The 25635-nt window shown below is 37.1% G+C and overlaps 1 protein-coding gene across 1 annotated transcript in view; it reads left to right on the top strand.

The window, feature by feature from the left end:
- Positions 1–25635, top strand: part of RANBP9 (RAN binding protein 9) — a 90916-nt gene that overhangs the window by 45195 nt on the left and 20086 nt on the right. Inside the window, exons 3-8 of the mRNA XM_047102649.1 lie at positions 8167–8219; positions 9100–9267; positions 13499–13521; positions 21179–21363; positions 24017–24129; positions 25472–25580. Coding sequence (XP_046958605.1) covers positions 8167–8219; positions 9100–9267; positions 13499–13521; positions 21179–21363; positions 24017–24129; positions 25472–25580 — 651 coding nt within the window. The remainder of the gene's footprint in view (positions 1–8166; positions 8220–9099; positions 9268–13498; positions 13522–21178; positions 21364–24016; positions 24130–25471; positions 25581–25635) is intronic.

Here is a 25635-nt window from a genome sequence, read left to right as displayed (position 1 = left end):
GGGGAAAGCGTTTAGCCTTTTACCATTAAGTATGATGTTAGCTGTGGATTTTTTGTAATAGATACTTTTTACCGGGTTAGGAGGTTCCCTTTTATTCCTGACTTGTTGAGTGTTTTTGTAAAGAAGGGATGTTGGATTTTGTCTAATTCTTTTTCTGTGTCAGGGATCAAGTTGTTTTTATTCTCTATTCTGCAAGTATGGTGTATTACATTGATTATGTTTCGAAGCCAACCTGCATTTCTAGGATAAATTTCTCTTGTTCATGATGTACAGTCCTTCTCTGTGTGTTGCCAAATTTGGTTTCCTAGTCGAAGATTTGAGCATCTATATTTGTAAAGGATATTTTCTCTTGTTTTCTTGTGGTATCTGCTTGATTTTGACAACAGGGTGACATTGGCCCTGTAGAATTAGTTAGAAACTGTTACAAATTTGCAGGGAGGAGTCTGAGGATTGGTGATCAGTTTTCTTTATGTTTGGTAGAATTCACCAGTGAGGCCATCTGAGCATGGGCTTTTCTTTGTGGCAAGTTTTAAGATTGCTATTCAGTTTTGGTAGTTTATGACTTTTTAGGGATTTGTCCATTTTGAATAGTTTCTGTAGTATGTTGCTATATAGTTTTTCACAGTATTTTCTTATAATTCTTTTTATTTCCTTAAAATCTTTTGTTACTTTGGTAGTAATTACCGCTCTTTTGTTGCTGCTTTTGTTGAGTCTTTTTCTTTCGTAGTAGAACCACCTTTTGGATTCAGTGATTCTGTTGCTTTTCTGGTCTTTTTTGTATTTATTTCTGCTCTAATCTTTTAATCCCATTGCTTGCTTGGGTTTGTTAGTTTTGGGGGGTTTTTGTTTTGTTTTAATTTTCTAGTTTCTCAGTGTAGAAAGTTGGATTATTCATTAGATCTATTTCTTTTTTTTTTTTTCAAGATTTTATTTTTAAGTAAACTCTACACCCAACAAGGAGCTTGAACTTACAACCCCAAGATAAGAGTCGTGCACTCTATCAACTGAGCCAGCCAGGTGCCCTGAGATATTTCTTTTTTTAAAATATAGGAAACTGCAGCTATAAATTTCCTTCCAAGTACTACGTTAGATGCATCCCATAAGTTTGGGTGTATTATGTTTTCATTTTCCTTCATTTCTAAGTATTTTCTAATTTCCATTGTGGTTTCTTTGTGAATTTTTAGAAATGTGTTTAGCTTCCACATGTTTGTATACATTCCAATTTTTATTATATTTATGAGTTTTTTAAATTTTTTTAGTGTTCATTTATTTATTGAGAGAGAGAGAGCGTGCACGCGTGTGTGCACTGGGGAGGAACAGAGGGAGAGAGAATCCCAAGCAGCCTCGGTGCTGTCGGTGCAGAGCCGACGCGGGGCTCGATCTCATGAAAGGTGAGATCGTAACCTGAGCCGAAATCAAGAGTCAGACACTTAACCAACTGAGCTACCTAGTACCCCATGTTTGTGATTTCTAATTTAATTTCTTTGTGGTTGGAGAATATGCTGTGTATGATTTCAATTATTTTAAATTTACAGGGGCTTGTTTTAGGGCCTGGAGATTCTTCTGTGTGCTCTTGAGAAGTATGTCTCACCATGGTTGGTGGAGAGTTCTATAGATGTCTGTTGGTTTACAGTTGTGTTCAAGTTTGCATTTCCTTGTTGATCCTCTGATTGTTCCATCCATCATTCAAAGTGAGTTATTGAAATTTTCAGCCATTATTGTGACTTGTGTATTTCTTTTAATTCTTGGAGTCTTCACTTTAAATAGGGCTCTCTTGGTAGGTTATGTTTTCTTGATGTATTGACCCTTTTATCATGATAAAATGTATCCTTTTGTTCCTAGTAGCAGCTTTTGTCTTAAGGTCTATTTTGTCTGGTATTAGTGATAGATTACTTAATTTCTTGTTTGATTACTATTTAGTATGTCATTTTTCCTTCCTTTTATTTTCATCTTGTGTGTTCACATCTAAAGTGTTCCCCGTAGACAATATGTTTGTTTTTTTAATGAAAAACACTGTTCTATGAGTCTCTACCTCTTAATTGGATGACTTTATCCATTTGTGTTTCTTATCATTGCTGATAACGTCGGACTTAAGTCTGCCATTTTGATATTTATTACATGTGTTGTATCTTTTTGTTTCTGTGCTCTTCCATTATTGCTTTTGTGTGAATTAGATGTTTTCTAGTATACCTCTCAATTTCATTGTGGTTTCTTTTCTGTAGTTTCTGAGTTATTTTCTTAGTGGTTGCTCTGGAGGATTACTCAGATAATACCTTAACATAAAAATATAATTTGGATTAATACCAACTTAATTCCCATAGTATGTTAAATTTTGCTTCCTAATATATCTAATTTCTTCCTTCTTTTCACTGTTATTGTCTTAAAATTTTATCTGTATGCAATTTAAACCTAAAGAGTTATAGTTATTGCTTTTATGTTTTTTATGTAGGAGAAGAGAGTTAGAAACAACCATTCATACCTTCTTTTGTATTTACCTATGTAGTTATCTGTATTGATGTCCTTGCTTTGTATGGATTTGAATTAGTCTCTAGTTTCCTTTCTTTTATCCCTTATCATTTCTTATGCAGGTTTGTTAGTGACAAGCTTCCAGTTTTTGTTTATTTTGGAATATCTCAGTTTCTCTGTTTTTGAAACATAGTTTTGCTCTATATAGAATTCTTGCTTTACAGAGTTTGCTTTTTCAGCATTGCCAAACGTCATCCCACTGCCTCTGGCTTCCATGGTCTCTGATGAGAAGTCTGTTGTGTGTCTAATGAGTTAAGTAGCATTAACTAAACAAAGCAACAGTGGTGCCATTCTTGTGGAGTGAGTGACAAAAATGTGGGAAGAGGTAAACGGGCTTTAAAAGTTTTGTGTTACATTGTCATCATGTAATAAATATACTAATTCAGTCAAGAATATGTGTGTTAAAGATGCATTTCTTAACACATGGTGTTCATTGATACGCTATCAAAACATACAGTAGAAAGCTAATAACAAAGGGTAAATATAGAAAAATACAAAGAACGTAGAAAAGGATGAATGGAGAGAACAGATGGGAAATTAACAAGCTAATTGACTTAAACCTTAAACCTATAGTAGGAATATAAACTAATCTTCTTAGTCTCTGTTATTTGATATTTGGTGCAACCATTATTTTTAAAATGTTAATAAGTGTATAATTTGAAATTGTTATATTGATCTGAAAAATTTTTATAGCCATTTCCTTTGCTAAACACAGAGTATCACAATAATAAATTTCTTATTCATTGGAGCTCCTGGGTGGCTCAGGCAGTTAAACATCTGACTTTGGCTCAGGTCATGATCTCACAATTTGTGAGTTTGAGCCCCACATGGGGCTCTGTGCTGACTGACAGCTCAGAGCGTGGAGTCTGCTTCAGATTCTGTGTCTCCCTCTCGCTCTCTGCCCCTCCCCCCTTATGTTCTGTCTCTCTCAAAAATAAATATTATTAAAAAATAATAAAAAATAAATTTCTTGTTCATGTACTTTAAAAATCTTGACACTCCCTCATTGCTGTGTAATTCGAACTTGCTTTTATATGTCATGCCACACCTCAAACATCTACCAACTATGTTGGTTCACTGCCTGTTACAAGCCACACCCATCCACATCTGCTGTTACAGATTTGCCCGTCAAAGAACTTTCCTTCCACCACTTCACAATAAACCACAAGCTACAGTCCTGTGCCACCCACTTCCCCAAGTGAACTTCAAGTCTTTTTCAGTGCAGGATGGTGTATTTATTGTTGTGTTTATGTATTTTAATCAATTTAGCTTGTGTAAAAATTTTTTTTTGAAAAAAATTTTTTTAATTGGGTTCTTCTCTTGTCTTCTTTAAATGTGTTACTGCTAGAGTTTTGGAATGCCATGCTCTTACCCCATTTTTTCCCATAAGCCCTGTGGTTTTTATTGCATGATTTTGTATAGTGCAGTGAATTTAAGGAACTTAAATGTGATAATATAATGAGATCCCCTCCCCCAGTTTCTGCATTTATAGATATTTTACTGTGAAATAAAACTTTCTTATTTTCATGTGAGAAATGCACGAGTATGCAGCTCAGTGTTCCTGTGACAGTAATAGGTTTTGTTTTTTTTTTTTTCTGGCTGCTTTCACTATTTCACTTTGTTCTTAGTTTTCAGCAGTTTGGCTTGTGACTTGTGCATAGGTGTGCTTTTCTTTGTGTTTAACCTGTATTTAACCTGTTGATTATTGAATCTATAAATGCTTTTCCCAGATTTGGGAGATTTTTCTCAGATTTTTTAACCCATTTTCTCTTTCTCCTTGTGGGACTCGGGCTACATGTATGTTAGACCTTTGGATACTGCCTTAGGCAACTCTTTTTTCCCCTCATTTTTTCTCTCTGTTCTTCAGATCGCTCTGTCTTCATGTTTACTTAACTCATTTTGCCATTTCCAGTGTGCCGTTAAGTATGTAAGTGCTTATTATTTCAGGTATTTTTCAGCTCTAGAATTTTTGGTTTTTTTTTTTTTTTATTGTTTCTTCTTCTTTGTTGAAATGATTACAAGCATATTTCCCTTTACGTCCTTGAGCATTGTAACAAGAGTTGCTTTAAATTCTTTATATTTTAATTTCAACCACTCCATCATCTCAGGGTCATTCTGTTTTTTGTTTCTTTTCTCTTGAATATGGGTCATGTTTTCCTGTGTCTTTATATGTAAAGTACCGTTAATTGTATTCTAGCGTGTTAGGTATGGATTATAGAATTTTAAAATAATAGTATTTTGAGGAATTATTTTTAGTTACATATGTCATCATTTTTTGTGCTGATTATTGTTTCTTTGACCCTTGCATTTCTTCTGTTGTTGTTTTTTTTTTGGTTTTTTTTTTTTACTTTTTCACTTTCTGGTAAAGCATATCTTGAAGTAGTTCTTTTGTGAGGGTCTGTGGATAGTAAAACTGCTAGCTTTTTAGTGTCTTTAAATACCTTATGTTGCCCTCATTTTCAGTGCAACTTGATCTGGCCATTAAGTTCTAGGTTCTTTACCTTAAGTTCTAGACTGTTCTTTACCCTTAGTGCTTTGTGCCATTGTTTATTGCCATCAACTGCCGCTGGGGCAAAATCTGCTGTCAGTCTAATGGTCTTTTCTTGGAGGGACATTAGCTGCATCTTCCCTTTGGAAGCTTTTAGGATTAAGTGTTACCGATATTCTGTAGTGTGTCCGCATGCGGGTTTATTTTTATCTTCTTCAGTGTGTATGCGCTTTCAATTCAACAATAATAGTTTTCAGTTGTGGAAAATTAGCTACCTATCTTAATAAACACTGATGTTCTGCTTTAATTTTCCGTGCTAATGGCTCCTTTTTCCTTTTACGTATCCTAAATGTCCTTTTTAAATTGTTTCCTCTGTCTTAATTGTCCACTTATTTGTGTCATCTAGAATGAATTCTTGTTGCAGTTGTATTTATTTCCTTGGCCTATGTTTGGTATATCCTGTAGAGTTTTGCTTTTGTAGTCTCATTTTGATTAGAAAATTTAAAGTTTCTCTTCATTTTGTGCATCTTTTTCTATCCTTATTTTCTCCTTATGACAGTTTGTACTTTCTAACCCCTGGGCCCCCAAACAAAAGCAGGTAGAAGAGTCTTCCAGTTCTCTCTTCAGGGGGATTGGCAGCCTGGCAGATTCAGTCCCTGATCATTCAACAGCTTTGTTCAGGTTTAGTCAGGAGGCTACTGCTAGCCTTATCTAGGCCACAGTGTCCAGTAGGCTTAAGCCAAGGCAACAAGTGGTATCAGTATTTTCTTCTCTTCCTTTCAGGAGCGGAAGCCTGTTCCAGTCTTTGGTCTTAAGCAGTGAGCACGGCTGATGTGCCTCCTGGGGAGCATTTTTAGTCGTCGTTTTCCCAGAAGGGGAAACTCGTAGCCATTAATGGGTGCTCCTAGACCCAGAACCTTGCAGGTCTGCCGTCGTGTCCCTGCTCGCAGCTTCATGTTTCTTCTCAAACACTTAAGTCTTGTACTTTATTAAGTCTTTTATTTCTCCCAATACTTACATTGCATGTAAAATACGTGCAATACTCTCAAAATCATTCTAGTTTTGAAAATCCATTGGGAATCTTTCTTAAATCTTATTACATGTATATATTAATTTTAGAAACATAGTCTTTTTTTGTACTGTCAGGCTATCCAAATACATAGTATATCCATGTATTTATAGCTTTTATTTTAATATATTGTTTTCATGCCGTGGGACTCCTGTTTTATGATTTCTGTAGTTTTGTGACTGTATATTTACACACACCACTTTTTTTTTCTCTGGTTACTACTAAAAGAGAAATGTAAATGTTGGTCTCATATCTAGTCACTTTGCCAAAATAATTATAGTTGACCTCTGAACAACACGGGTTTGAAACTGCATGGGTACACTTATATGCAGATATTTTTCAATAAATGCAGCACGGTAGATGTATTTTTTCTTCCTTATGATTTCCTTGACGTTTTCTTTCTTTAGACACTTAGAACTGTATTGTAAGAGTACGGTGTATAATGCACATAGCATACAAGACATGTGTCAGCTGACCGTTCATGTTATTGATAAGGCTTCTCTGGTCCATAGCAGACAATTAGTTAGGGAGAATCAAGTTATACTTGGATATTTGACTGCATGGGGGTCAGTATTGCAACCCCCTGCATTGTTCAAGGGTCAACTGTAATTCTAAAAGCTTTTAGTAGACTCTGTGGTTTTCTACATATATAATCATAGCGACTACAGGTACAGATTATATCTTTTAATATTATACTAGTTTATTATTTTTATTAAATTATCTGAAAACTTCAAAACAGTGTTTAACAGTTGTAGACAACTCCATGTCCTGATTTTAATGGAAATGGCTTCAGGGTTTACTGTTGAATATCTTCCTGTATTAGAGTTGGGCGGGGGGTGGAGTGGGGGGGGGGAAGTGTGTCATATTTTAGTTTCCTTATACTCTTATTTTGCTTGAGTTTTTATTAGAAATGTAGCTGAAATTGGTCAAATGACATTTTATTTTAATGTTTATTTTTGAGAGAGAGCAGGAGCCGGTGAGGTGCAGAGAATGAGGGAGTGGTGGGGGAAGGGGTGGGACATACAGATTTTGAAGCAGTCTCTAGGCTCTGAGCTGTCAGCACAGAGCCCAACGCAGGGCTTGAACTTACCAACCGTGAGATCATGACCTGAGCCCAAGTCGGATGCTTAACCGACTGAGCCACCCAAAGCATCCTGTCAGATGCCATTTTAAATCCTGGTGCAATCATAGTCAATTAGCCTTTTAACAAACTGGATTCAGTTTACTGTTTTATTTAGTTGTTGGGTTTTTTTGTGTCCGTATTTACAGGTGTATTGCTTTATACTTTTCCACTTTTCTCCTGTCTTTATAGGTTTTATTAATATTTCATAAGCTTTGGGGCGCCTGGGTGGCGCAGTCGGTTAAGCGGCCGACTTCAGCCAGGTCACGATCTCGCGGTCCGTGAGTTCGAGCCCCGCGTCAGGCTCTGGGCTGATGGCTCAGAGCCTGGAGCCTGTTTCCGATTCTGTGTCTCCCTCTCTCTCTGCCCCTCCCCCGTTCATGCTCTGTCTCTCTCTGTCCCAAAAATAAATAAACATTGAAAAAAAAAAATTAAAAAAAAAATATTTCATAAGCTTTTAAAAATACTTTCAAGTGTACTTTTATTAAATATTTCAGATGTTTTTATATGAATTTGACATCCTTTTTTTTCTAAATCTGTATCTGTGTTCCTTTTTTTTGTGGTCTAGATCTTTACTGTGTCTTTTCAGAAATATATTTGTTTCCTAATTATTGTTTTCTTTTTCTTCCACAAGTCCCCCTACACTTTTTATTAGAAGTCTTAATCCTAAATATTTGTGTGGATAAGTTGAAAGGTTTTTCTAGTTGTTAGTAGAGTGCATAATTATTTCTAATAGTTGGGGTGTCTTTATGAATGAGTACTGTAGGAATTTACTGTGAATCTGGGTTTTATTGTGCTTAATATTGTCCTTTTTGCCATTTAATGAATTGTAATAACTTTTGTAGCTGTCCTAGGAGTTTCAACTTGGGCTGGGTTCTGGTGTTTCAGGGTGTTGGGTAATTTTTTTACATATATGGTTATAATAACATGCTTTTCTCCCCCCTCCCCCCCCTTTTTTAACAGTTACATGGGAATTGGTCTTTCTGCTCAAGGTGTGAACATGAATAGACTACCAGGTACTTGTGATTGAATTATAGTACTGTCTTACAACTACTTCTTTCTGGTTAAATTTGAAGTAATAATTTGAAATCGTTAAATACTGATTTTTCTGTGTTTTTAATCACGTGTATTACGAGTTCAAAGTGGAAGCCGAGAGGTTTTAAAAAATTCAAATGTTATTTAGCAAAACTTACGTGTACTATGCACGTTTTTTGTTTTTTGGTTTTTTGGTTTTTTTGCTTGTTTTGTTTTGGTATTTTAACTTCCAGTATATAGCCATATCAACTACTTTAACTATTTTCATGTGATTGGTTGGTTCTCTTTGCTACCCAGCACATTCCTGGCTTTTAACCTGTTGTCATTTGTTTAATGTTCTGGGAATGTAGGCTAATAGGAAAAGTAAACTAAGGAAGGTGTGAAAGTGATTCTTGGATTATATTTTCTGGTATCCCACTTACCAATGTTAAAAAATTAATTTGGGGGGAAACTTTTTGAAAATAGAAAAATCTTATATTTTATACTAAATGCTGTGTGTGTGTGTGTGTGTGTGTGTGTGTGTGTGTGTGTGTGTGTCTAAGCCAAATCAAAGCAAAATTCCTTTGGTCTGTTAGCAAAGGAAATATGCACGGAAAATGTGACTTTTTTTTTTTTAATGGTAGGAGTTGTGTTTAATGCATGTTTTAGTCTTCTGTGTGGCATATTTTCCTTAGTGTTGTGAGCAGTATTTTAACGTAGAAATCATGTGGTGTAATTGTTGGGAATTTAAATGTACATTTGGGAATTTATCTTTGTGCTCTTGTTTGTTGTACCATTCTTGCTTGTCGTAATCTTAGTGAATAGCTCTCGTACAGAGGAACCTGACTTTTCATTGTAAATATACTGGAACTTTCTCTTTAGGCTGGGATAAACATTCATATGGTTATCATGGGGATGATGGACATTCATTTTGTTCTTCTGGAACGGGACAACCTTATGGACCAACTTTTACGACTGGTGATGTCATTGGCTGTTGTGTTAACCTTATCAACAATACCTGCTTCTACACCAAGAATGGACATAGTTTAGGTACTAAGATAATGTATTGCATGTAAAATAACCGAATATTGTGATTATTGTACTTATAGCATGGTAGTCACATTTATTATTTAGTTCTCTATTATAAATAGTTGCCCGTGGACATTATTTCTTTGTTCCTTACAGGTGGAGGTTGAGGAAACGGTGAAAATTTGTATTCTGTGAAGGCCACATTGTATCACATGTACGGGAATAACTGTGAAAATAATCCCCAGGGCTCACGTGTTTATTCTAGTAATAGAAGTAAATGCTAAGTGTTCTCTGCTTTGCTTTGAGTAAAACACTTCGTAGCATGACTGAAGTCTCTAGGTAACAGGTGCTAAGGGGAAGAGAAGGGCTGTCAGTTGGTAGTGTAGTATGGGGGAATAATGAAGGAAAAGATTGGTACTATCAAGCAAACCAAAGGCCGTGACCTACTGAAAGGTCAAGCCTGCTAACAGTGTGATGACTGCCGGATGACGGCTACAAGTTAGTTCTGCAGAAAGGAGCAGAACTGAAAGGAAAAAAATAACAGCAGGGTTTCTACGGATAAAAGACAGATGGCAAATACACAATAAACAGGTTAATGGAAACACGAAGAAGCCTATCCATTGTAAGACGAGTAGGAAATTAGGCTTTTTTAGTTGCGTATGCACCCACAGCACTTCAAATTCTGAATCGTATGCGGTTGTTACACTCGCTTTTCTTAGAAGTCTTTTTGCTTTCGTTTTTATACAGAAAGTATAAAGAAAGAATGGTAAGACTGATGCTTTTACAAATAAAATGGTTTCACATTATTTGAAAAATCCTTGGCTCAAAGCAAATTATTTCTGATGAGGAAAAGCGTAAGGAAGCAAAAAGTAATAAGTAGCTTCAGAAGGCAGAAATTTCAGTTGGCTCATAAACAGTATTGAAAAATTAGACTGCAAATAGTGTCCTTAGGCAAATAAGAGATGTTCTTTGATAGAACACAAAAGCTGTTGTGTCTTTCGTTTCATTGTGGGAAATTCTAAGTGTTTTGCTACATTGGTAATCGCTGTTCCTTTCTAGTGTCTCAGCATCTTCGTGGTATGCAGTTAATGTCTTCACATTTATATATGGCTTCAATCTTTTCCTTCCAGTTTTTAATATTGATCCTGAAGCCCTGTGTTACCTGACTAAAAGGTCATTCCAAGTCCTTACTAGACCCTTATATGGTCCTTGGTACAGGAACGTTGATTCAGGACGCCAGGCAAAATGTGTGTATTTAAGGTTGGGTTGCTGTGGCCAGCCAGTTTCCAGAAGGATGCAGCCTCTTCAACTTCTTTGTTAATAACTGCTTTGGCTCTGACTTATCAAAGCAGTTAACTGGGATGGTCTCAGTGGCCTTGCTCGCGTCAGATATTTGGTCTTAAGTTAGGAGAAATCTGCTTTGAGGTATGACTTTCGATTCAAAGATGCAAAGGAAGACATGTTTTTAAAACTTTATTCCAGAGAAAAAAATTCTATTTTGGGCAGTGGAAAGATCATAGGTGATGTGCCAGTTTCCTGTTCGAGTTTCACAAACATTTATGTTGAGGTTTTCTCTTGAATAAGAAACAGTTTTTAAAATGTGAGATGCTTTTTAGGAAAAGGGTACTTTAGTGATGGGATCACATTCTAGTTTTAAGTAAATTGGAGACATTTGTCATGATTCGTTTCTAAAAGTAATGGTTATTAGGCCCACAGAGAGGCAGTATAAGAGCGATTGAAATGGGTTCTTTCGTTGCCTGCGTTTGTCTCCTGGCTTAGGCCTTGTGACCTTACTAGGTTAGTATTTGTGTGCCTCAATTTGTAAAACAGGATTACTGTAATACCCACCTTTTTTTGGTTGTTCAAGTCGACTGAAATGACGCATGCGAAGTTCTGAGGTGATTGCCTGGCACATAGTGAGGATGCACTAAATGTTGTTTATTATCATTGTTTGCCAGGGTCTGGGCTAGATGCTGGAAGTCCAGTGGTAAAAAATGACTCCTCTAGGACAGAGGTCAGCAGACCATGGCTCATGGTCCAGATTGGTCTCCTGTCTTTTTTTTTTTTTTTTTAAGTAAAGTTCCATTGGAACATAGCCACACCCATTCATTTGTGTAATGTGTATGGTTGCTTTCCCTGTTTCGGTGGCAGAATTGAGCAGTTGTGACAGAGGCCATACGGCCTAGAGAGCAGAACATACGTACTGTCTTTACAGAAGTGTGCTTACGTAACTTTGATCCGAATACTGGCATCTAGAAAATAAAATGTTATTTCCACAGTGTCGTTGTGTACTTCCTGGAGTGGATAATTTCTACCCAAAAGCTGATAACGTCTTTAGTTTCTGTTTCGTGAAGGTTTTCAAAACTGGATATTTACTGATCATAGAAATAGAAATGGAGAAGTTTTTATTTGAGGAAATAGGTAAAGGAGAAACAGTTCGGTATGCAGGTTAACTTAATTGGGAAAGTTTTTTACTTGTTTTATTGAATATTATCAATTGAAGATCACTTTTTGGAAGACCTCTTACCAAGTCACAAAATGAGAAATATTAAAAAAGTGTCTTCTGTGTGATATTTCAATAATTATACTAGTTACAGTGGCATCTTCCTGTGGTCTGGATGTGTACAGGTTGTGGTAGCTGGGTTTGGCCACGTTCAAAATGTTCATGTGTGGAATTGGGTTTTTCCATTAGAGTTTTTGGAAGACTGAAGATTTCGGTAATAACAAAAAGGAACTTTTGCTGAAACTATAAAAGTAGACAGTCTTTGCTATAATAGACACCTTTGAGGAAAATAATTTATCAGGCTGCTAATTTATGGCAAATGGTAAAGATATGAATGGCAACTAAAATATTCTCTGTTGTTTTCCGTATCCTGTTTAGTTTTCTGAAAATTTTAGAATAAATTTTCATATTTGGCCTGTAGTCCCTTTGCTTTCCATTTATTAATGAAGCCAAAAATGATCAGGATGTTTTACAGGGGACTTGGGGGAACCTCCAGCTTTGTTTGCCTTTTGACAAGCCAACATGAATTTACTAGTTTTTAAAAGTCATAAAAATAAGACTTTGACTACAAAACACTATTTCTACACATTTACTAAAAACCATCGAGTAGAGATGTATATAGTCTTTCCGTTTTATTACTTTAATATCAGATAATTGTGTTTTCTGATGGTATAGCACAATTACAGAGCCATAAAATCTCACGTGGGGAGAGACCATAAAGATGATTTAACAGAAACGCCCTCAATTTTTAGATGATGATCAGTCCCAGAGAGGTCATGGTATTGGTGTGGGTTTTTGTTTTGTTTTGGTTTGGTTTGGGTTTTTTTTGCTTTGTTTTAATGTGTATTTAGACTGGAAGAACTGAGATTAACTGACTAGCCGACAGCATCTCCTCCTCTTTTTCTAGAGCTCATTTTTTTAAACCTATCAATGAGACCCTACAGAAATGTTTGGTTTATTTATTATTTTATTTTCCACTAAGTAACGTATTTAAATACCTGAAGAGAGATTATTAAGTCATCACTTCGGGATGCCAGTAGACTTACTCCAATGACGTCACGTTATTCAAGTATATTTGGAACATGACTATGTTCAAATTACTACCAGGACATTCATGAGAAGTTCTCAACCGTGTAAATCTTGATTCTTTGAATGGGGAATTGACTTTTGTCACAGAATAGTCAAGTTATTTAAGAATGTACTTTCATGGGAAACATTTTTTTTTTTTTAAGGAAACACAAATACTGTATTTTGCATTGTTCACTTTTCTTTTTCTTGGTAACAAAAGAAATCTCCGCGCCCCTCCCCTCCCCCCTCGAATTACTGAAAAACTAAATCCAGGTGAGGAAGATTAAGTGATAAGACTGTGCATAGAGCAGCTTGGGTGTTGGTCAAAAATCAGATGTCACTGTCATGCAACCAGTATTCTTGCAAGGGTCCTCACATAGCCTAGGAGATATATCTAAAACCATTTTTCAAAATGGTACCCCATAAACAAACTTGGTGTGTGACTAAGAAGGATGTGGACTTTGAGAGGAGATAGCATTCACTCCAACCTCTGTTGGTGTTATTGAGAAAAAAGGTGGTCTCATTATTTTATATTTAGCCTTTAAATTTTTCCTTTCCTTCCTTTGCCATTCCTTCCCTTGTTTTCAGTTATAAATTCAGTTCAGCTTTGTCACTGTTGTCTGCCTTTGAAAAACCATTTCTAATGCCACTTTTTTTGGTTTTTGTTTGTTTGTTTTTTAGGTATTGCTTTCACCGACCTACCGGTAAGACATAATTTCTTTTACAAGCAGTCTTGCATTTTTAATTAAAAGAATTTAAACTAGTATTAAGCATGTGTGGAATTCAGTCTTACTGATAATTATTAATTTTAGAATATCATGCATAGAATAGAGATCCTTTCTGTAGCCACCGCTGTTGTGCACTTTAGAAATTAAACTCCCCAGTTGCTCTGGGTGCCACGGCACAAGGGAACTTTGTTGTAGCTAAAAAAAATAAATCAGGATTGATTCTTAGACTACACCTTGTAATGTCACTGCATTCACTTGGTATCCCTGAACTTTTCAGCAGGTGGCTGTGCCACAGTTCTGGTCATTTATTAATGCAGTTGTATATTGAGTGCCTGCTGGTGACAGGTTCTGTGCTTGGGATACGTCATTCATCAAAACAGGTGGAGGTCTCTCTCCTCTTGAAGCATTCACGCTGGGGAATAGAGAATAAACAATTCATTCAAAACAAGTAAATTATAACCTATTTTAAGTACTTTTTAAAGAAAGAAAACGTGGGCATAGCAAAGACAGAAGAGGAGCTGTACGGTTTGCTCACCTTTGCTCAGGGTAAGTCTCGAGCAGAGACTTGTGGCGAAGTGAGGGAGTCAACTGAATGGGTATGTAGAGAAGGGCACAGGCAGAGGGCACAGTCAGGGGAGCCGTACTGAGGCAGGAGCACAGAGAGTGCTAGGTGAGTCAGAGGTCATGGTGGGAGAGGACGAGCTAGATCACAGAGGCCTTGAGGGCCATTGTAGGGACTCGGCGTTTACTGTGAGTGAAAGGCAGAGACCCTGCAGGGTTTGAGGTATAACTTAAGTTTTAAAGGGTCACTGACTGCTGGTTGAGACCTAGACAGGGACAGGGAGGAAGGGTAGAAGCAAGCAGACCTGTGAGGAGGCCATTGAGAAATTGAGGCAGGAGATGATGGTGACTCCCCTCATTAGAGATGTGAGAACTGGTGTGATTCTAGATACATTGTCGAGTCAGAGGCTGTCCATTGTCATGTGCATCATGTATATATAACACTACAGTAAGGGAAAAAACCTAACAAACAATGACACGATGCTTTCTTGTCACTTAGAATTTTTATTTTGTATTTATTGAATTATCTCTTAGCGTATTTAAATAGAGGCTTTTAATCCATATCACTTGTTGCACACTTAAAAACAATAAGATATGCAATATAGATTGATTGAGGTATTCCCCAAACTTAATGTCAAGAGTCCAACCTTTGAAATCACTTTTTTAGAGTTGACATCTGGTTGTCTACATGATGGGGGCTTCTGGGCCATCAAGAACATTTCTTAAGAGCTGTCCATTACGTCTCTGGCATTTTCTTCTAAGCTCCTGGTGCCATTGTGCAGGCTCTGATGACAGCCCTTTTTAATATTACCAAAAGGTACTAACCAGAGGTTTTCTGACAACAGTCAGGACTCTGATACTTCTTTCTTTGTTGGTCCATTCATGACTTGTTGACTAAAATTGCAGTTATCCATGTTTCACCAGGAAAAACATTGTTTTAACAAATTCACACTCTTGCGGGCACAGCGACAGCTGCCTGACCAGACACATGTAAGGTGCCACTGATAAGACACGTTCCAGTTTCCGAGAAGTTTTGAGAAAAGTGGCAGGAGAATCAGAGGCAGAGAATAGTCATCTGACCTGTAGATTATTAATATTCCTGAAGAAAATTTTAGGGGAGGAAAAAAACCCAGAAAGAAATCGAAGTTATAATAGAAAACAACTCTGCTAAGCCAAGGAGAATTTGGAGTCTAAAATCAACATGCTCACCAGGAAGCATTATTTAATAATAAACAGTGATGGAACAGGTGTTTCTTTTTTTTTTTTTAATTTTTTTTTTAACGTTTTATTTATTTTTGAGACAGGGAGAGACAGAGAATGAACAGGGGAGGGTCAGAAAGAGGGAGACACAGAATCTGAAACAGGCTCCAGGCTCTGAGCTGTCAGCACAGAGTCCGACGCGGGGCTCGAACTCACGGACCGCGAGATCATGACCTGAGCCGAAGTCGGCCGCTTAACCGACTGAGCCACCCAGACACCCCAAGGTGTTTGTTTTTTTGAAAAAAAACATCTTGGGGTTTTGTCTTGTGTTTGTTCCAAAGTAAGTTCCAGGTAAAGAGTTAAATTAAAAAACAGAAATCAATATGATTGAACAAAACCCCAACTGAGAGCCAGAGGCAAGAGAATTTTCTGATGGATTGGATGTGAACGTATGAGAAAGAGGATAGGACTTGGAGATTCTTGGCCCGAGGAACGGACAGGATGGCGATGTCACTTACTGATAGAGGGCTGTGTGTAAGGGAAGCAGGCTTTGAGTGGGGGTAGATCTGGCGTTCAGTTTTGGAAAAGTGAAATGGACTTGCCAGGTATACAGCATTCGAGAGCATGATCTGAGCTGGAGACGAAAACTTGGGAGTCTTTGGCATTTCAGTATGTAAATTTAAAGTCACGAGACTGTGACGTCAACAAGGGAGTGTGTGTAGGCAGAGAAGAAGGGGCATGCATGTTTGGGAGAAGAGATGGGAGCGGCAAAGGGAGATTGAGACGGAGCAATGGGTGAGGTAGGAGGAAGACTTAGAAGCGAGTGTGTCCACAAAGCCACGTGAAGAAAACCTCTCTAGAAGGAAGGAGTTAGCAGCTGTGTCAGATGTCCGTGTGATAGATCCCATAAGCTAAGGACTGAGAATTGACCGGCGGATTTAAGCAGAGTTGAGGTCGCTGGTGACTTTGACAAAGTTTCAGCCGACTGAGTGACGGGGAAATCCTCATTGGAAAGGGTTTAAGAGAGAATAGGAGGAGGGGAATCACAGAGTACGGACAACCTGGTGGAGAATTTGACTGCACTAGGGAGGAAACAAGTGGGCTGTCATGGCTGGTGGCAGAAGTGGGAGCAGTGACAGATTTTTTGATTTACTAGGATGTTTATTTGCTGGTGAGAATGATTCAGGAACAGCCAAACAAGTTAACATAAAGGGAGAGGTACACCGTGAGTGGACAAGTTGGGGATCACATGACTCGTGGAGGGGAGGCTTCAGAGAAGAGCATCTGTGGAGGGGCCAGGGGTGGGGTGCAGCTGTGGATGCTGGCACGTAGGTCGGTGTGGCTCAGAACCATCGCAGAGGCTTCGGGCAACACTTGAGTTTCATTTGCAGTTGGCCAAAGGGTTTAGCTGGTTGGGTGTTTGGGGGCGTTTTTTCCTCTTTTTGTGACCCAAAGTAAGTAGAACCAACTTGTCAGAACAAGCAGATGTTTTAAGAGCTCTTGTTCCTCACTTTCATGAGTGGTGACAATTTGGAAAAGACTCGCCGGTTGTAGACATGTTGACTATTTTTGTGTTGCCTTCTGGTTATTTTTGTCCCATTTTAGAATCACTGGTTATGTTTCTTGCCTTGTCTATAATTAGCTGGTGGTAACTTTTTACCAACAGCGGGTAAAGTGGTAGTTAGGGTAGTGTTACAAGTTTTGTTTTGTTTTGTTTTGTTTCAATATAGTGGTTCTGAGAGCTTTTTATTCTTAGGATTCTGAGATCTGCTGGGACTTCCACATGCAGCACAGCATTCCGCTCCTTGAAAAGGAAAGGAAAAGTGAATCTTTCCCCTAAGGTCCCCACCAAAGAAGTGTTTCTGTGTTCTCTACCTGTGATCCCTCACTGGCCAGCTGTAGCATTAAATCCTGGTAGAGAGTGTATTTACAGAAAAAAAAAGTTTAGACTATATTCCATTTATCACGGAACCTAGGGTGTTTACATGGCTCTGAAAACTCTACATTACATCTTTTCCAGAATAATCTTTCTTCCCCAGCTCACCTCACCAGTTGGAGAAATATCCATCTATAAACTAATTCACTTTGGGATTACATAAATTCTTTCTTTTTTGTTATAGAAGCTGTCCTCATTTAAAATGATGCTATTTTCCAGCTCTTTAGGCTGATTTGAAATCTACTTTTTATAGATAACATTATTCTTTTCATTTCTTTTCATTAGAAAACATCTTTAGAACAAGATTATGCTACTGAATTTGATTTTGTGTGTATATTTAGTTTTTGAATATTATTTTAATATCTTTATCTTTAATAGGTTAATAGAAATTATGAGATCTATGTTTCTCTTCATAGAGACTTATTTTCATTTTTGTCTGATTCTACATGAGAAGGGGTGATCTTTTTTTTTTTTTAATTTATTAAGTTTCCTAGAAAACATTGTTTTACATAAATCCACAACCTAGATTCATGCCGTATCACGGAAGAACCTTGAAAGCATTTTGCTAAATGAGCGAAGACGGTCACAAAAGACCACATATTGTATGAATCCTGTTTGTGTGAAACGTCCAGAATGGGCAGCTGCATAGGGTCAGAAAGTAGATGAGTGGCGGTCAGGGGTTACAGGATGGGGAGCAGGAGGTGACTGCTAGTGATAAAAATGTCATAAAATTAAATAGTGGTGATGGTTGCACAGCTCAGTGACCATACTGAAAACTGTTGTGTTGCTATATTCTGTTTCTAGAAACCTGTAGTCCAGCAAGTTAGTCTATTAGATTTTTTTTTTTTTATAATGTATAGTTTAGCCACTTAAGCCATTCCTTTCTCCTCAATTCTTCAGGTTTGAAGTTGAGTAAGTGGTATAAAAAATACTGTTACTTTTCATTGAATCCAACTGACTTTACCACTTCTAGTTTTTTATCACGTCCTGATTACAGAAGTAATACACAGTGTTAAGTATTTGAATAATAAATGTTTGTAAATACAGAAAGGTACAAAAGAGAAGTTTCTCGAAATTCCAGCCTGTTTAGACTCGATGGCTGCATTGAATATATATCCTTCCAGGTCTGTTTCTGAATTTAGGTTAGCCAGTATGTCCATTATTTAAATGTTTACAGCAGAGGTGAGGTCATAGTTTATGTACTAGTCTCTAGCTTGCTTTTCTGCATTTAGGAATATAACATCTTTCTGTGTCAGCATACAAATTTTTTACTCTTGTTTTTTGCTTGCTTTTGATATCTTATTGTATGATGCGCTACCACAATTTCTGAGATGCACATATTTTCATATTTTGACACTTATTTTTTTAAGTTTGTTTCTTTTTGAGAGGGAGAATGAGTGGGGGAGGGGCAGAGAGAGAGAATCCCAAGTAGGCTCTGCACGTCAACGCAGAGCCCAGTGTGGGGCTCGAGCTCACGAACCTGTGAGATCATGACCTGAGCCGAAGTCAGATGCTTAACTGACTGAGCCACCCAGGCACCCTTCTGTTTTGACTTTTATAAAATGGGGGTGCATCTTAGAATCTGTGGCCTGCCACATTTAATTGGAAGTATTTTTTCTTAGACGTAAAATGATGGTATGTCTTACAATTATTGGAGTCTGAGTTTCGATGAATGTGGTATGTAGTACCACTTGTGAATGGACATTCTTTTTAATATTTTTCCATTAAAATAATGCTTCAGGACATTATGTTTGTTTCTCTGTAGGATTTAATTCTTACAAGTGAAATTGCTCTGTCAGTTTTAATAGATTTTGCCAAACTTCTTTCTTAAAAGATGATATCCTTTTACATTGCTGTGCACAGTGGATGAGAGGGTTTACTGTCTCAACCTTCATCAACATTGGGTATTCTTAGCTTTTAAAATCTTAATCTAATGTGCAAAAAATTCTTCTTGTTTTAATTTGTATCTTAGGAAGGCCAGTGAGGTTAAGTGTCTCTTCATATTTTCATTGTTATTTTACATTTCTTCTGCAAATTGCGCGTATAGCTGTCACCACTTTAAAAACAATTGAGTTGGCCTTTTAATCTTTGTCCTGTATCTTGAGAATATTGTTTACATTGGGAATGTTGATTCTTACATGTGTAGCAGATTTTTTTCCCCATAAAGTCTATTGTCTTGACGTTTATGGCATGTTTTGTCATAGGGAAGTCTTAATCTGTGTTATGGCACAGTTTTATCAGAGTATTTCTGAATGTTGATTTTCTTTTCTAGTGTTGATATGATTATTTTCCCGAGTTCGCCAGGAAAATTTAGATTAGCACACCCTTTTTAAAGCGTCTCTGGGCAGTGCTGAATGTCAGAATCACATTCTGCTTGACAAATGGGATTGCCTTTCACTCTGTTGTTGCCTGTATGAACAGTCTTTGGCTTTATATACTTTTGTTTTAAGGTATGTCAAAGTTTGGTTCTGGAGTTCAGTGGAAAGAATCGTGTGCCAAAAGTGGAGAGGCTTGCGTCCCTTCTTTTATGTGTCTCATTCAGAGATGTGTGCTGCCACTCCCTGGGTCTCAGTTTTCTGGGGGGTGAAATGAGAGGGCTGGAACAAGTATCTCCCTTATCTCTGGCTTAAAATTGTAAACACTTGCTAGTTTGGTTGATCTGGAATCCGGGCATTTGCATACATCGCATCACCATTTATTTCCTGAATCCAGTGCAATTCTGTTCCTCAGTATTTTGACACAGTATTCCCTTTGTTTCTGATTTTGGTTGCTTGATCATCGATGAGTTGTTGTTAAATACATCCTCTCAGCTTTTTGCTGTGAAATATATCTAAGCATCTTATATTCACATCCAATTATCCGCTCTTAATCTTTACCCAATTTTGTTGTGAAAATATTTGTGCTAACCATTAAAGCAAAGAAATGAGGCATAAATACAGAGAATAAAGATGAAATAAGCCTTGGAGTTAAAACTAAAGTAAAACTAAACGTGGATTGTTGTCAGATTAATCTGTGTTCCAGTCCCTCCTGTGTCGTGATACATACCATGAGCAAGTTAATTTACCTCAAACCTCACTTTCTTTATCTTTGTAATGCAAATAATAATTATTTCACAGGATTATTATTGCGCTTAAACCCTGCTATTTAGTAGACATTCAGTAATTCATCCGCCCTTTAGGTATAACAACTAGTGATAGACCCAAAAGGATTCCTGTATTTTTGGCATACTCGAAGCTATTAAACTTGATTGTTTAGCTTCAGAATCTTGGAATAGATCTAAATGCATTTCTCTGTGAATTTGATTATTGAAATCCCTTTCCGCTCCTGAAACGTGTGCATTTGAGTCTTTTACTTTTATACAGAGAACCCCACTCTTAATGGCACTGTGTGTTTTGCTTATAATTAAGTTCTTACCACCGTCCCTTTATCATGGCATGCCAAATGCACAGAGAAATGAAATCGGTAAACTTAAAGTGGCGCCTGCCCAATAGAGTTGTACAGTAACTAGTCTTCTCATGAAGTCTCTAGAAAATGCATCAGACATATCATATATGAAAGCATAAATCCGAATTCATGTGTTTACACTTGAATTAACGTGTAACTAGTATGTGACATGTTCTTAAGAGCAAGACTTATGTTTTTGCTTATTAGAAGTATAATGCTACACGGTCTCTGAATAAAACAGGTGGTTTAGGTGGCTTTAGACTTTTTCTTGATGACTAGATTATAGGAAGTGCTACTTTTTGTCGAGCATATAGTCTCACCTAGATTATTTGCTTACTTTTATTTGTCTTTAGCTAATTTTCTTTCTCTCTGCTGGTTTTGATTGAGATTTTAAACTATTCAAGAAGTAAAATTCTGAAAGGTAGCATTTGAAAGAATGACTGAGTCTTTAAAACAGTTAGATAGATGCTAGTGAAATGTGTTGTCTTACAGCCAAATTTATATCCCACCGTGGGGCTCCAAACACCAGGAGAAGTCGTGGATGCCAATTTCGGGCAGCATCCTTTCGTGTTTGATATAGAAGACTATATGCGAGAGTGGAGAACCAAAATCCAGGCACAGATAGACCGGTTTCCTATTGGAGATCGGGAAGGCGAATGGCAGACCATGATACAAAAGTAAGTGAGGAAGTTTGAATGGACGTTATTCAAAAATATATATATATTTTTATGAAACATTCTTCTAGTATGAAAGAATATTTATTGAAGCATTTTAATCTAATTTCTGTCCTAATAATTTTAGTGTATCATTGATTACATTTAAGTCTCTATAAAAAGTAATTTACTTTTCTTAAACAATTAAAAATAATTTTTATATATCCTAATAATTTTAATGTAGTGATGATATTTTAATCTCTATAAAAAGTAATTCACTCTGCTTAAGCGATTAAAAATAATTTCGTATCTGGTCTTACTGATTTGGAGGGCAAAATAAAGTGACACTAGATAGCTTGGGTTCATTCATTTGCTATCCTTAGTAATAGGATTTAACGATTTCCATAGGCTACTTGATTCTGTTAATAGTGCCAACGCAAAAGACAAATTCAGGAAGATAATTTAGGTTGTATAATTCGTGGTTTTTGGACATGAACTTGGCTGTGTCCAGTTCGCATATTTATGGGGCTAAAAAAAATAATCCAGTTAAAATAATGGTATAGTTAATGTACTGGAATACACATTTGGGATGTACATTTTGTATTTCAAGTTTTGACTAAATTTTTCCAGTGTGTGGGTTACTCTGTCAGAATAATACCAGCTACTTTTGCTTACTAGGATTCCTGTTGTGCTAAATATTTACTATTTTTCGTGGAGATTCAGGGAGGCTATAATTGCCTCTGTTCTAAATAGGAAAATCTGACCAAAAGCATTCTATGGCAGGAATTCTTAAGAATCACTAATTATTTTTAATGTAATTTACTTTTATATGTTCTCATTAGACATTTAAGAGGAAGCAAAAAGAATGAAGATCAAAGAGTTAAGAATATGGAGTGAGGATTCCTAAATGCAGGATTAATACTTAGGATTTAGGATGATACAGAATGGGTAGCAGCAAACAATGGGTGTCAGTAAAAGTACTCTAAACTGAACAACCTTTATCTTAATTCTTTTATGAAAAAATAGAATTTCATTATGGAAGTCAGCAGGAAAATGCAAGTCCTGTGACAGTCAACTTTGTAGACTATACCTTTGCGAAAAGGCTAGAGATGACACCTGGGTGTCAGTAGCACTAAACAGTAGCTCTGAAAGCTTGAAATGGTACAGACTTAAAAACTAAGTACCAGTGAATTTAAATAGTCATTTTCACTGCTGTCATCTCACCCAAGAAAATAGCAAGGGCTTGGAGATACCATCTATCCGACAGTGTGTCTTAAATGTCTGTGTAATTGCTTTGAACAGTTGTAAACTTAAAGATACAATAAAATTTTGTGTGTGTGTTTTTTGGAGGAGATAGTGATTGGAAGACATGATGGTAATTTGGAAAACATGCTTCTTCCTTGGGGCCGTTATCATCTGGTATCACAGAAGCTCTCCACCGGTAGTCTTTGCCGGCACACTTGACCCAGCAGTGAAGTCTGGCTGAACGTCTCGTGGTCACCATGAGTTAGAGCTCAGATAGGTTGCTGTCCCGGGGTCACCTCCCTTTCGTGCTTTAAAAATGGGTGCCGCTGAGCATCCTTGCAGGGGAGTAGTAGAGGAAACCTTGTTTATCTTAATTCTGTGGTCAGAGTCCGGGGAGGACCCTCACCGCCACCACGTCCTTTACAAAAGTGACACTCACCATGACCTCCTAGGGGGTCCATTTAAAACAGTTCTTCCCTACCCTTTTAAATTAATTTGACCAATTAGATGAAATAAAATGAAAAATCTTGTTTCTTGGAGATTTGCCCCTCTGCCCCCCAGTCCCTCCTTCAGGAACCACAGCTTCCTTCCCCATTTTGATAGGGCCTCAGTAGTGCCAGGTGGAGGCAGGTTTAGGAGTTGAATACTTGGATATATTGGTTATTTGGGTTAATATTGTTGAGTCAAGTTTTTGTAACCTTTTGTGATTAGATGTAAATGTGTTTTGACCGCTTGATGGCCTTTTAAAAAGTACACTTGTTCTTTGGAAGTATGGCACTTCCATGTAAATCACAGCTGAGTCAGTTTTTTGTGTGTACAGTCATACTCATAGATTTAGATTAGAAGGGCAATTTCTCATTGATTAGTAGAATCGCCCTCAGAGACTTTGTTCTGGAAGATTCTCAGGTTCACCTTAGCATTTCTTGTGTTCACCTCCTGTGACCCCATCTCTTGTAACTGAGGAGCAGAGAAAGGAGTCGAGCTCCACACAACACAAAGAGTTAATCTGTTATTTAAAAATTACTGTATTTTATAAAATGCTGACACTTCACTGGGATAAGCCATGCAGTAAGGATGAAACCGAAATTACGGTTATTGGGATTGAATATAAGGATTGGAATAGTAGGAAAGGCCCCGGGGATAACGGGGAGCCAAGACTCAAGAGCTGTATAATGTCCTTGCCTCTCTAGTGGTAGTTACTCCTAGGGAGAGCACTCTTCACTTGGGATTTGCAGCTGCCTTGTTGGAAATATGACATGAATAGAACAAAATGATTTTTTTTTTTAACTTTAAAGTTGAGGTTCTTAAAGCCTGGTTTCAAGGGAATAGGTTGGTTTTGTAACATCAGAGTAGATCTTGTTTTATATAACTTGTAGTATGAAGCCTGTATTCTCTTGACTAAAAGATGTGTGTTTCTTCTTTTTATTTTAAGAATGGTTTCATCTTATTTAGTCCACCATGGGTACTGTGCCACAGCAGAGGCCTTTGCCAGATCTACAGACCAGACCGTTCTAGAAGAATTAGCTTCCATTAAGAATAGACAAAGTAAGGACCCTGTGGTGCATGGATAACACTTGTTTTCAGATTATAGGTTTGGTTATATCAATTTTTAGAAATTTTATTTTTTAAACTAAGATCTTTTCAAATATATTAACTTAAAATGGATGCCTCTGAAATTTATTTTCACTGACATTTTTGAAGACCACCTTAAAAAACACGTAAGACTGGGTTAGCGTTCGGATGTAGAAAGAATTTTGGAGAAAGTTTTATAAGGAATGTTTACCATTTTTTCTTAAAAAATGTTTGCTTTAGCTTTTAGGAAGTAAACATTAAACAAAAAAAAATTTTTTTTTTTTTTTTTTTGCAGTTGGTAAAGTAATCCCATGATTAGAGACTAGCAGAGATAATACGTACAAAGCAATGTAAACCTTTGCATTCAAATCGCTCGCTAACCTTAAGGTAGTATTGGTCTTCCGTTGTACTGCCTGGGTCCCGGTGCTGTGGCCAGAGCTGTCGGCCCGGGCTACCAGGGGCACGTCAGTGTGTCGCTCCCACAGTTAGCCTCCTAAGTGACAGTGGTGCAGCTAAGTCCACCAGGGAGGGGGTGGTTTGATGAGACCCTAGGCATCGAAACAACGTGATGGGTGAAAGCGATGTTTTTATAGGTCGCGCTGCTATAAGAACACTTACTCCATTGTGTTGTCACCAACTGTAGGCTTGTCTGTCTTTCTCGGTGTGTTTAAGCTCTGGCAAACCGGAGACGATCACTTTTTTTGTGTGCCCATCATGTAATTGAACAGCTTACCTGACAGCGGGGAACACTCAGTGAATGTTGAATTCAGACTTTACTCCAAGGCTACCCATTCTCTCAGTACTGGATTCAAAAGGTTATCATGTTTGATAAGGCATTTTGAATATTACCTCTTTAATGTTTGCTATGGTCTTTAAAAAAAAAAACACAACACTCTACTGAGATATGATTGGCATATTAGATAGAAGCTGACGTATTTAGTGTGTAAGTTGAAGAGTTGGGGCTTAAGGATTCCGTGAAGCCAGCACCACACTGTATGCCGTAAACACGTCCCTGCTTTTAATCTTCGTGTTTAAAACTTCAGTAATGCTTCACAGACGTTTTTCTGTATTACTTGTATATTAATTCATGATTTTTAGAAATAGTTTATGAAAGTACTTGTTTTTCTAATTTTTTAATGTGTCTGAAATTGTTCCTTGATTGCCTGATAGAAACTATGATTTAAAACAAAAAAAGAAATGGAAGTTAATCACCGTAATTTAAATACTTTTTTTGACTAACTCTTTTTTTGACGGTCCACTAAGTTTATGTTTCTACTCTTAAAAAATTAATCTTTTTCCTTCTTTTTCTAAATAGGAATTCAGAAATTGGTGTTAGCAGGAAGAATGGGAGAAGCCATTGAAACAACACAACAGTTATACCCAAGTTTACTTGAAAGAAATCCTAATCTCCTTTTCACGTTAAAGTGAGTTTGTTTAACAAAACGTTATTGTGTGTGTGTGTGTGTGTGTGTGTGTGTG

This window comes from Lynx rufus, unplaced genomic scaffold (genome assembly GCF_022079265.1).
Source record: "Lynx rufus isolate CCGP_SWC_20201006 ecotype Redwood Valley unplaced genomic scaffold, mLynRuf1.p SCAF_6, whole genome shotgun sequence".
NCBI classification, from domain to species: domain Eukaryota; kingdom Metazoa; phylum Chordata; class Mammalia; order Carnivora; family Felidae; genus Lynx; species Lynx rufus.
This window is presented reverse-complemented; position numbering and strand designations above follow the sequence as displayed.